The sequence below is a fragment of the Haemorhous mexicanus genome, chromosome 3 (assembly GCF_027477595.1).
Source record: "Haemorhous mexicanus isolate bHaeMex1 chromosome 3, bHaeMex1.pri, whole genome shotgun sequence".
In the NCBI taxonomy this organism is placed as follows: Eukaryota; Metazoa; Chordata; class Aves; order Passeriformes; family Fringillidae; genus Haemorhous; species Haemorhous mexicanus.
The window spans coordinates 118,397,803-118,411,230 of NC_082343.1; the positions used below are offsets into that span (position 1 = coordinate 118,397,803).

General features: G+C 43.1%; 1 protein-coding gene across 1 annotated transcript; it reads left to right on the forward strand.

The window, feature by feature from the left end:
- Positions 1-8,940: 8,940 nt before the first annotated feature.
- Positions 8,941-13,130, forward strand: LOC132325688 (uncharacterized). Its single transcript, XM_059843271.1, has 6 exons — positions 8,941-9,061; positions 9,776-9,980; positions 10,667-10,787; positions 11,640-11,741; positions 12,544-12,705; positions 12,874-13,130. The coding sequence occupies exons 2-6, from the start codon at positions 9,781-9,783 to the stop codon at positions 12,976-12,978; spliced, it is 690 nt and encodes a 229-aa protein (XP_059699254.1). The 5' UTR covers positions 8,941-9,061; positions 9,776-9,780; the 3' UTR covers positions 12,979-13,130.
- Positions 13,131-13,428: the final 298 nt, after the last annotated feature.

A 13,428-nucleotide genomic window follows, 5' to 3' on the forward strand; every position in this document is an offset into this window, starting at 1 on the left:
CCAGAGGGCAATAAAAATAGAGCCTATGAGGACAAAAGAAATTGAGGAGAGGGAAGCAGCTACTCTTCTATTATTGTCTGTGTTTGAACTGGGGAGGATCCCCCTTCATTTGTGGTTTTAAGGGTGTTGGTTGAAGGAAAACCTGCCTTTTCCAGGCTGTTAGGGGTATCACAGGGGTGACAGGGAATCCCTGCGTTCTGTTTTAAATGGAAGGGGGAAAATATTGTACGTAAATAAATATAAATATATACAATGTGTATAAATGTATATATTTATATACGATGTATGTAAATAAAAATAAATTCAAAATAATAGAAATCGATACAATACATAATACAAATTTTACTGTATATATCTTTTTATATATCATATATATTACATATATAAATATAGCACATATAACACTAAATATAAAATAATATAGTAATATAATAAAGTAAATATATTATAATATAGTATACAACACTTAAGAATTTAAATATCAAAAATATAAATCTAAAAAGATTGAAATATAGTTTAAAAAAAAGAGGTTTTTTATTTTTATATGGTAGACGGCAAGTTTTTCTTATAAAATTATAAATATAAATAAAGGTAGATATCTAACCATGAAATATATAATATAAACACGAATATATATAAAATTTTAATTTTAAAATAATGTAAGTATTAGCAGTACATATGATATATAATAAAAATAATAAATTATATTATTACATAGTGGTGCATATTATATATGTTAATAGATTTATTACACCGATATAAACTAAATAGGAAAATGTGCATATAATAGCTGAAAATATAGATATGAAAATATTTAAATACAATTTAAAAGAAAGAGCTTTTTTTGATTTTATTTGGTTAGAGGCAAGGGGTTTTTTTTAAAAATATGAATATATATTTTATTTTTATATCGTTATAAATATAAAAATATAAAAACAATATAAAAAGATATATATAAAAATACAAAATATGAAAAAATATAAATAATAGGAAGAGATGTAATATAGAATAAAAATTCCACTATACTTCACTATACATCTTAGATGTGAAAATAAACATGAAAAATATAAATTTTAAAAAGCAAATACTGTTTAAAAGAAAGGGGTTCTTTTTGGCTTTTATTTGGGTAGAGGGGGGGTTTTATTTTAAATAATTTAAGTATTATAGAAATATAAATCTAAATAATGAAATATATAACCAATATATAAAGATATTTATAGAAATAGAAATATCAATATAGAAATAGGAATAGATGTAATATAGATTATAAATCAAACAATACATCAATATATATTATAAATATATAAATAAATATTAATTTGAAATATAAAAATATAAAATATGTTTAAATGTTGTTTGAAAGAAAGGCGTCTTTATTTTGGTTCTTATAGTGACAGGTTTTTTGTTTTTTTTCCCGGGTTGTTTTTTGGCATTTCTTTCAGAGGAGTTTTCGGCGGGGGCCGCCCCTGTTCTCTCTCGCCGCCTTCCCTGCCCGCCGCCCCAAGGCGCGCGGCTGCCCCCGGCTGGGGCGCGCGGCGGTGCTGCCGCCTTGTGGGCAGAGCGCGGTACTGCAGCCCGGCACGGGCAGGCGTCCCCGCTGCCGCCATGTTGGGAGTGGCGTGCGGCGGGTGTCGCGGAGCCGCTTGACCTTCTCAAGGTGGCGGCCAAAAGGGCGGGAAAGTTGAAGACCCGCGGTCCGTCTAACCGAACTGCCTGCACGGCACCCCGGCGCCAGGGCGGCCCCGGCAGGATTTTCTGTGGCGTTTCATGTGTCCCGGACGCGGGCTGTGAGCTCAGCGGCGCGGTGGGCGGGCGCTTTTCGGCGGGTTTCTGACAGGCATCTGCGTAAACGCCTCTCTCTGCTGCTGGGGCTTCTCGCGGCCGCCATGTTGGGAGTGGCGTGTCGCGAATGTCGCGGACTTTCTCTGACCTTCTCAAAATGGCGGTGCAAAAGGGCGGGAAAAAGAAGGCCCCGCGGTCGGTCTAACCGGACTGCCTGCACAGCACCCTGACGCCTGCGCGGCCACGGCGGGATTTTTTGTGGCGTATCAAGTGCCTCGGACGCGGGCTGTGAGCTCAGGTGAGTCGCGGACGGTTGTAATTTGGCGTGTTTCTGACAGGCATCTGCGTAAACGCCTCACGGTGGGGGGGGGGGGGTCCTCGTTTGGCCGCCATGTTGGGAGTGGAGTGTCGCGGATGTCGCGGACTCGCTTGACCTTCTCAAGGTGGCGGCATAAAGGGCGGGAAAATCGAAGCGCGCCCCTCCCGGTAAGTCTGCCGCCTTGTGGACAGAGAGCGGTACTGCAGCCCCCCCGAGCCAGCGCCCTGCCCATCCCCAGGCGTTGGAAGCGACCCCAAAAAGGGCGCTAAAGTGATAGAGATCTGTACAAAGAGATAGAAATAGGGATCGTAAACAGAAAAATATTTAAATGTCGTTGAAAATAAATTGGGGCTTTTTTGGTTTTTATTAGGTTATAGGCTGGAGTTTTTGAAAAATAATATAAATATAAATAATATAAAAATATAAATCCGACTATACAAATATATACTATATATACCGATACCTGTAAATATCTAATATAAATAAATTAAACTTATAGAAATACCTATTATAAAAATAATATATCTGATAGATCAAAAGGTTTTCTCTAGACTATATATCACATCTATAAATATAACGAATAAAAATTATAAATGTACATGTAAATATAATTATGCATAACAAAATTATTTTTAAATCTTTAAATGGGTTGTAAATAAAGGGGGGTTTCTGGTTTTCATTTGGTTACAGGCAAGGGTTTTATTTTAAATAATGTAAATATGTTAGAAATATTTTCTATATCTAAATAGAGAAAGATAAAATAAATGTATCAAGATATACACCTATAACTAAACGATAAATTTAAATTTAAATATGAATATATGTAAGTAATATGAAGAGGTGTCATTTAGAATATAAATAATATTAGGCGGCAAAATAATTAATACGTATAAATGTGCATATAAATATGAAAAATGTAAATATAAAGATATGTAAATATAAGTTAAAAGAAAGGGTTCTTTTCGTTTTTATTTGGTTAGAGGCAGGGCTTTTATTTTAAATAATATGAATATAGATATTATTGTTTTCTATTTCTAAATATAGAACTATATAATCAGGATATAAATGTAGATATAAAGTATAAATCAATAGAAATACTAGGAAGAGATGTAATAGAGAGCAGAAATAATTAATATATACATGAATACACATTTGAAATGTAAATGTGAGTCTAAATATAAAAACCATAAGTAAAAAAAAAATTAAATACAGTTAAAAAAAAGTGGTTCTTCTCGGCTTTTATTTGGTTCGAGGCAGGTTTATTTTTTTAAATAATAGAAGTGTTACAGAAGTAAAAAACTTAACCAGACATATATAATCAAGATAAAAACATATGTATAAAAATATATAAATAAATATAAATAATAGGAATGTATGTAATATAGAATATAAATTTATATACAGATAGAAAACGATAAACATAAATGTACAAATAAACGTTATACATCAATATACATTTTAAATAGAAAGGAATATAAATCTAAAAAAAAAAAAATTTAAATATTTTTTACAACAAAGGGTTGGTGGTTTGGTTTTTTTTTTTTCGTTTTTATTGGGTTAGAGGCAGGGGTTTTGTTTTAAATAATATGAATATAGATATTATTTTTGTCTATTTCTAAATATAGAAATATATAATCAGGATATAAATATATAGATAGAGAAATATAAAATAGAAATAAATATAACAGGAAGAGATGTAATATAGAACACAAATGACACTATACATGAATACACATTTAAACTGTAAATGGGAGTATAAATATGAAAAATGTAATTTTAAAAAAATTAAATAAAGTTTAAAAGAAAGGGGTTCTTTTTGGCTTTTCTTTGGGTAGAGGCAGGGGTTTTATTTGAAATCATATGATTGTTACAGAATTATAAAATCTTAACCAGAAATATATAATCAATATGTAAAATATATTAATAAATCTAAGTAATAGGAATCGATTAAATATAGAATATAAATTTATCTATCAATAGAAAATTATAAATATAGAAATCAACATTAGGCATCAATATACATTCTAAATCGAAATTTGGGTATAAACATGAAAAATTTGAAAATAAAATATATTTAAATATAGTTTAAAAGAAAGGCTTGGGCTGTTCTTTGTTGACTTTTTTTTGCTTTTTTGCCGCTTGGTGGGCAGAGCGTGGTACTGCAGCCCCCCGAGGTTAGCCGACAATAGCCGAGTGGAGCCGAAGAACCGAAAATAGCCGCGTGTAGACGGAAATAGCCGAGTGGAGCCGAAGAACCGAAAATAGCCGAGTGGAGCCGAAGAACCGAAAATAGCCGAGTGTGGCCGACAATAGCCGAGTGGAGCATAAGAACCGAAAATAGCCGAGTGTAGACGGAAATAGCCGAGTGGAGCCGAAGAACCGAAAATAGCCGAGGGTGGACGAAAATTGCCGAGTGTAGCCGAAGAACCGAATAGGACCGAGTTTAGACGAACCGTGCCGAGTTCAGCACAAGAACTTCTCCCCTCCTTTTTCGAGGTGCATTGGGTGTCCCAAGGAGGGCTGGGTTCCTCAGCAGGGGTCTTAGGAGTTGGCGCTGATTCTGCTTTTTCTGAAGGTGTATCAAAGCGTGCTACCTGAATGACAGTTCTCTCCCCTGGAAAGCTTTCTCTCAATGCCATCAGCGCACGAACGCGTTTTAGTTGTGGAACCAGACGGAATGAGAAAAGCCAACACCCGTAGCAGATTTCTGTTTGCTCTGGGTCTGTGAGAAGCGGGCTCTGCGCTGGTCACCGAGAGGCGCTGTTGGAGAGTGGCACCAGCGCCAGGTGTGAGTGTGACGATGATGAGGGCTCGGAGCAGCCCCAGGTGTGAGTGTGACGATGAGGAGGGGCCGGCTCCTGCCGGGGTCTGTTTTAGGGGGAGGGTTTGCCTCAGCTCCCTTTTGCATGGTGCTGCTGAGTAGCGGGGCTCCCGGGGCTGTCTCGTGGAAGGACGGTGAGAGCTTCTCCCGGGCTCTGGGGGAACACACCAGGATGCGCGCTTGGATACGCGGAGCGTTGCTTAAAGGAGGTGCCGAGAGACAGAGCTTTGTGCCGGGAAGCGGCAGCCGAACAGGTGAGCCCGTGTGGACTCGGAGCGGGGACTTTTGTCCTTTCCCTTCTCAATTTCATCTTGCCAGTCCCACCCCGGTTCCCCAGGAACAAAAATGGAGCTTATGAGGACAAAAGAAATTAAGGAGAGGGAAGCAGCTACTCTTCTATTATTGTCTGTGTTTGAACCGGGGGCGGATCCCCCTTCACTTGCGGTTTTAAGGGTGTTGATTGAAGGAAAACCTGCCTTTTCCAGGCTGTTAGGGGTATCACAGGGGCGACAGGGAATCCCTGCGTTCTGTTTTAAGGGCAATTGGAAAAATATCGTGGTCGTATTGTGAGTTTGATTTGAAGGCAGCCACCCCATTTTCATCATCCTAAGGTTTAAATTGAGGGGGCAGCCCTGTTGTCCCTCCTTCTCGAGGGTTCGAATTGAGGTCCAAATCCCTCTTTGCCATCAGTTGAAGGCTTTCATTTGAGGAGAACCCCTTATTTTCTGTTATTACAGGGGATGAAACTGAAGGGGAGAACACATTTATTCGCCCTTGTTGAAGCGAGGTGAGCCCCGCCCGCGGCGTCAGTTTCGGGGTACAATTGCGGGCACCTCCAGCTCTCGCAGCGTTCGCAGGCTTGCGATCGGGCCGCGCCGCAGCGTTCGAGGGCGCTTCTTCTGCCCGTGGCCCGGCCCCGAACGTTCCCGCTCGGGAGCCCTCCCGGCACCGCCCGGGCGCTCGCTGAGGCGGACGGGGAATTTGGCGCGGCGGGGCTGCCGCGGCAGCGCCGGTGCGAGCCGTGCCGGAGCCGAGCGGGGCTGTGCCGGGCCGGCGGGCGGGAGAGGCGGCCCGGGCCCTGCGCTGGCCCGGCCGGTGCCGGCCGCTCTGCCCGCTCCGGGCGCGGGGCTCGGGCGCCGCCGGGGCCCCCTGGGCCCGGTGCCGGCCCCGCCGGGCCGGGGGAGCGGGCGGGGGGCTCCGGGGCGGCGCCGCCCCTGCGCGCCGGAGGAGCCGCTGTCCTGCCGGCAGCCGCGCTCCGTCCGTGCCGGCAGCGCGGGCTTCGATTGCTGAAAGTTCTTGGACGTCGTGGTTTCGAGGCGGGTTTTGGGAATCGATTGCATCGCTTCGTTCTGTTTGCAGATGCTGGATGCTAAGGGATAGGGTGTTTTTCCTGAATGCTGTGGATCTCGGTTCAGGTGGTGACGATAAAGGTTTGTTTTGAATGGAGTTTTGTTGTCGGATTTTTTTTTTTTTTTTTTTTTTTTTTTTTTTTTTTTTTTTTTTGCCGGGGTGTGCGATGTTTTCTAAAGGTGTGCGATGGTTTTTATGGGTCGTAGCGTGAAGCAGAGGTTAGGCGTTTAATTCTGTTGTGGTGGCTTTTAGTAGCGTGAGTGTGTAGCGTTTGTTCTGGTGGGCTTGAGGTAGCGTCAGGTAGTTAATAGCAGCGGGGTTTTAAAGATATTGATAATTGCGTTTGTGTTTATCGTCTTACAGGGCTTTCATTTATTTGGTTTGTTCGATTGTAGCGTACGTTTTATTGTGACGGATCATTTGGGAGATATTGTTTATGGTTACGTTTCTCTTTAGGCTTTGTGTTCATTTCTAGGCGGCGTTTTATTTTGATAGATTGAGGCACTATGGGTTGATTCAGTTAGGAATGTTTTGTTGTTGTTGTAAATTTAAGTTTATTTAAATTTAAGTTTTCGGTTGGGTTTTTTTGGTGGTGCTTTTTTTTTTTTTTTTTTTTTTGGCCTTTGATATATTTGGTTGTTGTTTATCAGGGGTTTTTTTTTGGAACATGGGTATTTATAGGGTGGGTCTTTTTAAGTAGTTTTTTTATTTGGGTAGTTATTTTCTTATTTTGTAGTGGTTGAGATTTTTTTCTATTTCGTTAATTAGTTCGGTTTTTAAAGTTATTTTTACAGAGTATTGGTTATTCTTTGACTTAGTGTAGAGGTAGAATTTTTTTTTTTTTTTTTTTTTTTTTTAGTAAAGTTCAGGGTCATTGGCACTGTTTGGAGTTTAGTAAGGTGGTTTGAATTTTTCTTCGTAGTTTTTGTGATTTGCTGTGTGCGTTTCTGTTGGGTTTTCTTTTATATTCGTTGCATTTTTCTGATGTGATGAGAATTGTTACGGCAAAGAGCGTTGTGTGGCTTTTTGCTGGCCGTCGGTTGGCTGGTGGAGGTATCTGGATGCTTTTGGAGGATATTGGTGGGAATTTGATGCTGTTTGTTTTGTCCTATTATTTAGGAATTGGATTTTAAATGTAAAATTATAACTATAACGATAATGAAACAAAACAAATAGATGTATAAAAATGGGAATAAAACCCCTTAAAATTTAAATATAGACCGAATATATAAAAGTGAAACATGTAACATGAATCATTATATATTACAATAAGCTATTATAATTTTTAATACAGAGTATTATATATGTTTATAGATATCTAAAGATCTAGATTATAAATAGAAACAAAGCCCCAATCAAAATATAAATATAGAAATGGATGACAAATATATGCAGACATATATAAAAATATAAGATAATTATAAATACAGAATAATAAAAACTGATACAATACATAATACAAGTAATACTGTATATATCTTATGATAATAGATTATAGGAAATGTGTATTGGATATATATAAGTAGAGTACATCAATATGTTATCGTATACTATATAACAAATTATAAATATAAATATGAAAATTATAAATATAAAAATATTTTTAAATAGTAAAGCGGGTTTTTTTTGGTCAATAGGCAGAGTTTTGATTGTAAAAATTTGAGATACAAATAATATAAAGGTGGAAATCTAAGGATAGAAATAGATCATAAATACATACAGATATATATAAAATTTAAAAACATAAGAAAAAATCAGTTGTAGCAGTAGATATGATACATAATAGAAATAATAATTTAAATGCTTTTTTAGAATTTTATATATCTTCTATGTAATCACTATTATAATGCATCAAAAGGAACGAAAGAATCATATGTGAATATAATTATAGGAAGTAGAAATAAAAATATTTCAATGGCGTTTAAAATAAGGGGGGGTTGTATTTATTTTGTTAGAGACAGGGTTTTTATTTTGAATCATAGAAGTATTATATAAATAGAAATCTAAAGAAAGAAATATACAATCGATATAGACAGATATGTATCAAAACGCAAAACATAAATAAATACAAACCATAGGAGTAGATGTAATATATTATACAAATTACCTAACGCATCAATGTCCGGTATAAAGATGCATGTGAATGTAAACATGAAACATTTAAATCTAAAAGAGATTTAAATATGGTTTTAAAGAAAGGGCGCTTGTTTCGTTCCTGTTGGGTAAGAGGCAGGTTTTCGGCGTTTATTTCAGAGGATTTTCTGGGGGATGGCAGCCGGTTTTTTGCCCGCCTTCCCCGCCCGCAGCCGAGCGCGGCACCGCCCCCCGGACGGGCAGCGGCCGGGACGCGTCCGTGCCGAGGCCCGCGCGCGATCGCGCCCTGGGGGGCGGCTCGGCCGGGACGCGCTTGACCTTCCCAAGATGGCGGCCAAAAGGGCGGGAAAAAGGAGCACCGCGGTCTGTATACCGGACTGCCTGCCCGCCGGCCCGGCGGGATTTTCCGTGAGGTATGCAGCGCCGGGCACACGGGCCCTGGGTCAGTGGCGCCGCTGGCGGGCGGGTGGCGGGCGGGCGCCGACAGGCAATGGCACGGACGCCTCTCTCTGCCGGGGACCCGCAGCCGCCGCCGTCCCGGGACTCGGGAGAGGCTCGGCCGGGAGCCGGGTGACCTTCCCAAGATGGCGGCACGAAGGGGGGGCGCAGTCGAGGCTCGCGGTCCGTTCGCTGCGCTGCCCGCACGGCGCCCCCGTGGCGGCGCCGGCCCGTCGGGGCTTTCCGCGGTGGTTCCGGTGCGGGGCTGGCGGGCTGTGGGCTCGGCAGCGCCGCGGGCGGGCGGGCGGGTTTTGGGGGGCCGCTGACGGGCACTGGCGTGGTGGCCTCTCTTCGCCGAGGTACTCAGGGTGCATCCTCTGCTGCTGGAGGGGGCTTTTGTACTGGGGAAGCTTATTTTATTTTTCCGAATGAAAATAAGCTGCCCGGTATGCCCGTGTAGGCGTCAGTAAAACGCTTGCTTTGGTAGGGAATTTAGTGCTTAAAAGTAGGGGGTTTATTTGATTTAAGCGTGGATGAGTCTCCAATGACTCGATAGTCACAACAATGTCAATATTACAGCCTGGCAGGTGACCGCGTTGGAGAGAGGAGGGCGGCTGCCAGCAGGCAGCCCCCCGGGGAAAACAGGGGAGTTTCAGTGGTTTCTGGAGCCTGAGGAACAGGGAGATGCCCTGAGCTGAGCAGGAGTTAAGCGCAGTCATGCGGAGGCCTGGCTGTTACGATTGAAGGTCGCTTAGTGAATATCGATAGTTTCTGTAGGTATTTTTATATCTATAGAAAGATAAAAAGTAAAAGTAGACTATAGAGCATTGTGCAGGAGAAGAAGAACCCTTTATGTAAGATGTGACCTGAGGGGCATCATGCCAGGCTGTCCCTTCCAGACTGGGAAGGATTCAGTGTTTTGTATGGCACGATGGAGAGTTTTGAAAAGTAAGATTTCCTCTTCGGTGCAGGTCCGATGGGTGAGGCCTGGCAGCTTGTGCACTGCCCCTGTGCTACCCTGCGTGCCTCTCCTTCCCTCCCTGCTCCGCAGGCACAGCACGGGATCAGCAGGGAGGGGCGGCTCTGTCGTGGAGGATCCAGGAGCTCGGCGTGCGTGTCTGAGCCTGCAGCTGCGAGCCGCAGCAGGACCCAAGGTCTGCACACGCCTGTGTACAGGTACTCTCAGAAATGTTGACTGTCCTGACTGAGCCCTCAGGAGCTGGCAGTGCCAGCCTGGAGAACAAGAGTAACTTCCAGCCTTTTCTTTTGTCTCCGTGTCCAGTCTAATTACTGCTGGGCCTTTGCCCATCATGGTGTGAAATGCTTCAGGGAATAAAGGGGGGGAAAAAAGCGGGGGGAAAAGAAAAAAAGATCCAACAGTGGTCTAAACCTCAGGAGGAAGAAGACATCTGTCAGGACACACTCTTAAGAGAAATGGGATAAAGAATACTTGTTTACTAAATCTTTCGTATCTGTAGCTAGTTCAAAGACAGTCAAAGCCAGTCCTTCCCGTGAGAAGGGCAAAAGAAGAACAGAGAAGCCCTCAGCCTAAGCCATTGGAAGCAGCAGCAGCAGCTTTGTGTACTCTGGTGTGGCAGGCATTCCTGGGTTGGCTTTTTTTCTTTTGCATCTAGCACCGGTAGAGGAAAGTTCTTTGCAAGGTGATCGTTCCAGCCTTGTATTGAAATGTGAGCAAAGAGGAGCTTCCTCAGTTGGATTTGGGTTTATTCACGGCACTTGTAAACAGAGTTAAGGTGAAGATAACACGGGCAGGGAGTGTGCCGTGGGTTACCACAAGCGATAAAGGATTTTGGGACGGTGGCAAGGCAGTTTCCCCTTCAACGTATTGTTTTTTTTTCTAGAAGAATGATGCGAGAACAGAAAAGTTGCAATGGCATTGCAGTTCCCTGCACAGAAAATAGCCAGGGAGGTGAAGCCCGGCCCAGTGGTGCCGTTCGACTGCGCCCCGACTGGGAGCATCAGGTGAGTGACGAGGACTGAGCCGCTCCCCCCCTTTAGCAAGCACGCCGGCAGTGTCAAGCCGGATCACCCTTTTCCAGACCGCTGGCATGTGCTTGGGGACAATAACCTGTACTTTTCACAGCCAGGTCTTCTGAGCCACAGCACCTCCTGCTCTGCGGTGGCCACTGCTCACTGATCCCAGTGAAAGCAAACTTGTGTACAGGCACTCTGCAAAATTCCCACCTTAGATGCCACTGAAGCGCAGCTTTGGCTTTCGGGCATCTCCCCCGCAGGCCGTCCCGTGTGTCATTTCCGCAGAGGATTCCTTGTTAGTTAATGACTTCGTTTTGGTTTTAATTTCCAAAGAATATCAGTTGACTTTTACAGCTTCTTCAGTGCTCCCCAAGCTTCATGCCACACCTAAATGCTCATCTTCGCTGCCTGAAGGTCCTTTCTGACCTGAACGATTCTATGACTTTGGTCCGTACTTCAGCTTAAGGGAAAAGCTGCACGTTGATTGGGTTTTGGAGAAAAAGATTTGAACGTCCAGCTGTGAATTGATCTTGTGTTTTGTCTTCCAGGTTCATTCCCATTGTGATCTGCAAATGGCAAATCAGGGTTGCTCTTTGTTAAAACCAAAAGCGCTCTCAGAATGTTGATGGAGGTGATGATTGCAGGGGCGATGCTTCTGGAGAATAGCTCCCCCATCTTCCCCAGGGCCTGGGCAGAGAGAGGTGGAGCTCGGAGTCCCCCCAGTCCTCCCGCGGGTGTCGGCGTCTGCAGCGCCATCGGGACGGGATCCACGGCGCGGCTCCCTCCTCCAGAGGCCCAAGGCTCAGCCTCCAGTTTCGTGCAGGGTGATCACCTTTCCAGGGCAATACAAGCACTTGCCAAGAGCAGCTGGTGAAGATGGCGCAGAAGCAAGGACAAGGGTGCAGTGAAAAGTTTGGTGCATCGATCCAGCTTCCGGACATGGTAGGGAAGACACACCGTTTGATAAAACACCAAACACGGTAGTTTTCATTCTTTGTGTTTTTCTGTGCCCCCATTGTGATCACCCCTGGAAGTATTATTTTTGAAAAACATATCTAGGAGAGAAATCGTAACCTGCTTTGCGTCCTTCTGCCTGGAAGGGTTGTGACACAGGGAAGTGAGGAAGGGGCTGGCCGGGGTCAGCCTCTGCTGAGCCTCAGCTCTGGCTGCTGCTCCTGCTTCCCGGGTACAGCCAAAAGCTGTCATGATCAAAAGAGCAGGCAGCCCTTCTGTCCTGAGTCACAGGGGCCATTTCTTCCTGAGTGACTCAAGATGGGAAATCATTCTTGGAGCTTCAAAAGAAAAAAAAAAAAAAACCTCACGCAATCATTTGTAAGTGTGTATATATACACATAGATTTCCTTCAATGAAGAAGAAAATCTTAGAAATATCATGTCACGTCTGGCTTCCTAGAGAAAATCCTTATCTCTGGGCTTCTGAAATCAAATGTCTGTGCATTTATAGACCATTTCCCCTCTTTTGATGTGCCTCCCACAGTGATCTTCTACCCTGCCCCACGGCAAGAAGAGTTTGGTGATTTTGCTGCTCTGCTCTCTCAAGGGTGTTGCAGGCTGCGTAGCAGGGAGTGAAGCCCTTGTCGCTGCTCATCAGACACTTTCCTACAGAATTCTCCCTGCAGTGATAAAATTAGACTTGTGTTAGTGAGCTGCCAAGTAGAGCAGGTAACATTGGACAAGAATGGTTTCTGAGCTGCTGTTCACTAGCACGTGTTTCCCCTTTCCAGCGCGGTGCCGCCGCCCAAGAAAGGATTTTTGTGGGTCAGCCAGATGTGCTCCTGCCTCCCACTGAGGCTCTGAGATGGAGCCGAGTTTGCATTCCAGTTTATTGCAGCAGAGGGTCACGGGAAATTTCCTCAGCTATCTCAGGCACAGAGCCATGGAAGCAAGTAAGCCTGAGCTCCTGCGTGCTTGCTGTGAGCCTTGGGACGAGTGTGCATCATTGCAGGCTTGGAATTTATTGAAATGTGCTAAGGAAACCGGCTCTGGGGGGGGAGGGAGGGAGGGAAATCCTCTCTTCACATGTGCCAATCCTTCTCTGAAACTCATCCCGGCAGGACAGCACGAAGACTGAACGTGTAAGAAGATGTGGGGTGCAATGGAGAACCTGGCAGGAGCATCCGACGCACACGTGCACGAGTTTTGCTTTTTGCTTGGATTGAAACTCAAAAGTTGTAAGGAATTTGGGAATGAGATGGGACGTTTCAGAAGAAGAGGAAGGAGGAGAAGAAGTTGTTGTTACAGTGTTACAGTCCTGGCAAAATCCTTTGTTCTAGCTAATAAAAGAAGTTAGTTAAAAAAAAAAAAAAAAAAAAAAAAATGTTTTTTTTCCTTGAATATTATATTCGTTGGTGGTGTATGGTGTGTGGCTTTATTTCTTGGTATTATTAACTCTCTGTCATTGTTTTCTTTTTGAGTGAGGCTAACTTTATGGATGGGTTGGTTTGTATTTGAGTAGGATTAATTTCAGTAGGTTTCTTTAATAGACTTGGGATATTGTTGGGATTTTGGTTTTGTTTATTGGATGTATAAACAGAGAGATTTGGTAGGGCTAGCTCGGCTGCTGGAGTTTTGGGTGTTAATTTATTAGATGGCTTTTGTTAAAAGCCGTT

What these genes read in the sequence shown, in the direction of transcription:
- LOC132325688 (XM_059843271.1), top strand. Translation starts at nt 9,781, where the DNA reads ATGGGTGAGGCCTGGCAGCTTGTGCACTGCCCCTGTGCTACCCTGCGT. An exon ending in GCCCCGACTGGGAGCATCAG is followed by an intron (nt 10,788 to 11,639) that starts GTGAGTGACGAG and finishes TCACCTTTCCAG; the next exon opens with GGCAATACAAGCACTTGCCA. An exon ending in GCACAGAGCCATGGAAGCAA is followed by an intron (nt 12,706 to 12,873) that starts GTAAGCCTGAGC and finishes TCATCCCGGCAG; the next exon opens with GACAGCACGAAGACTGAACG.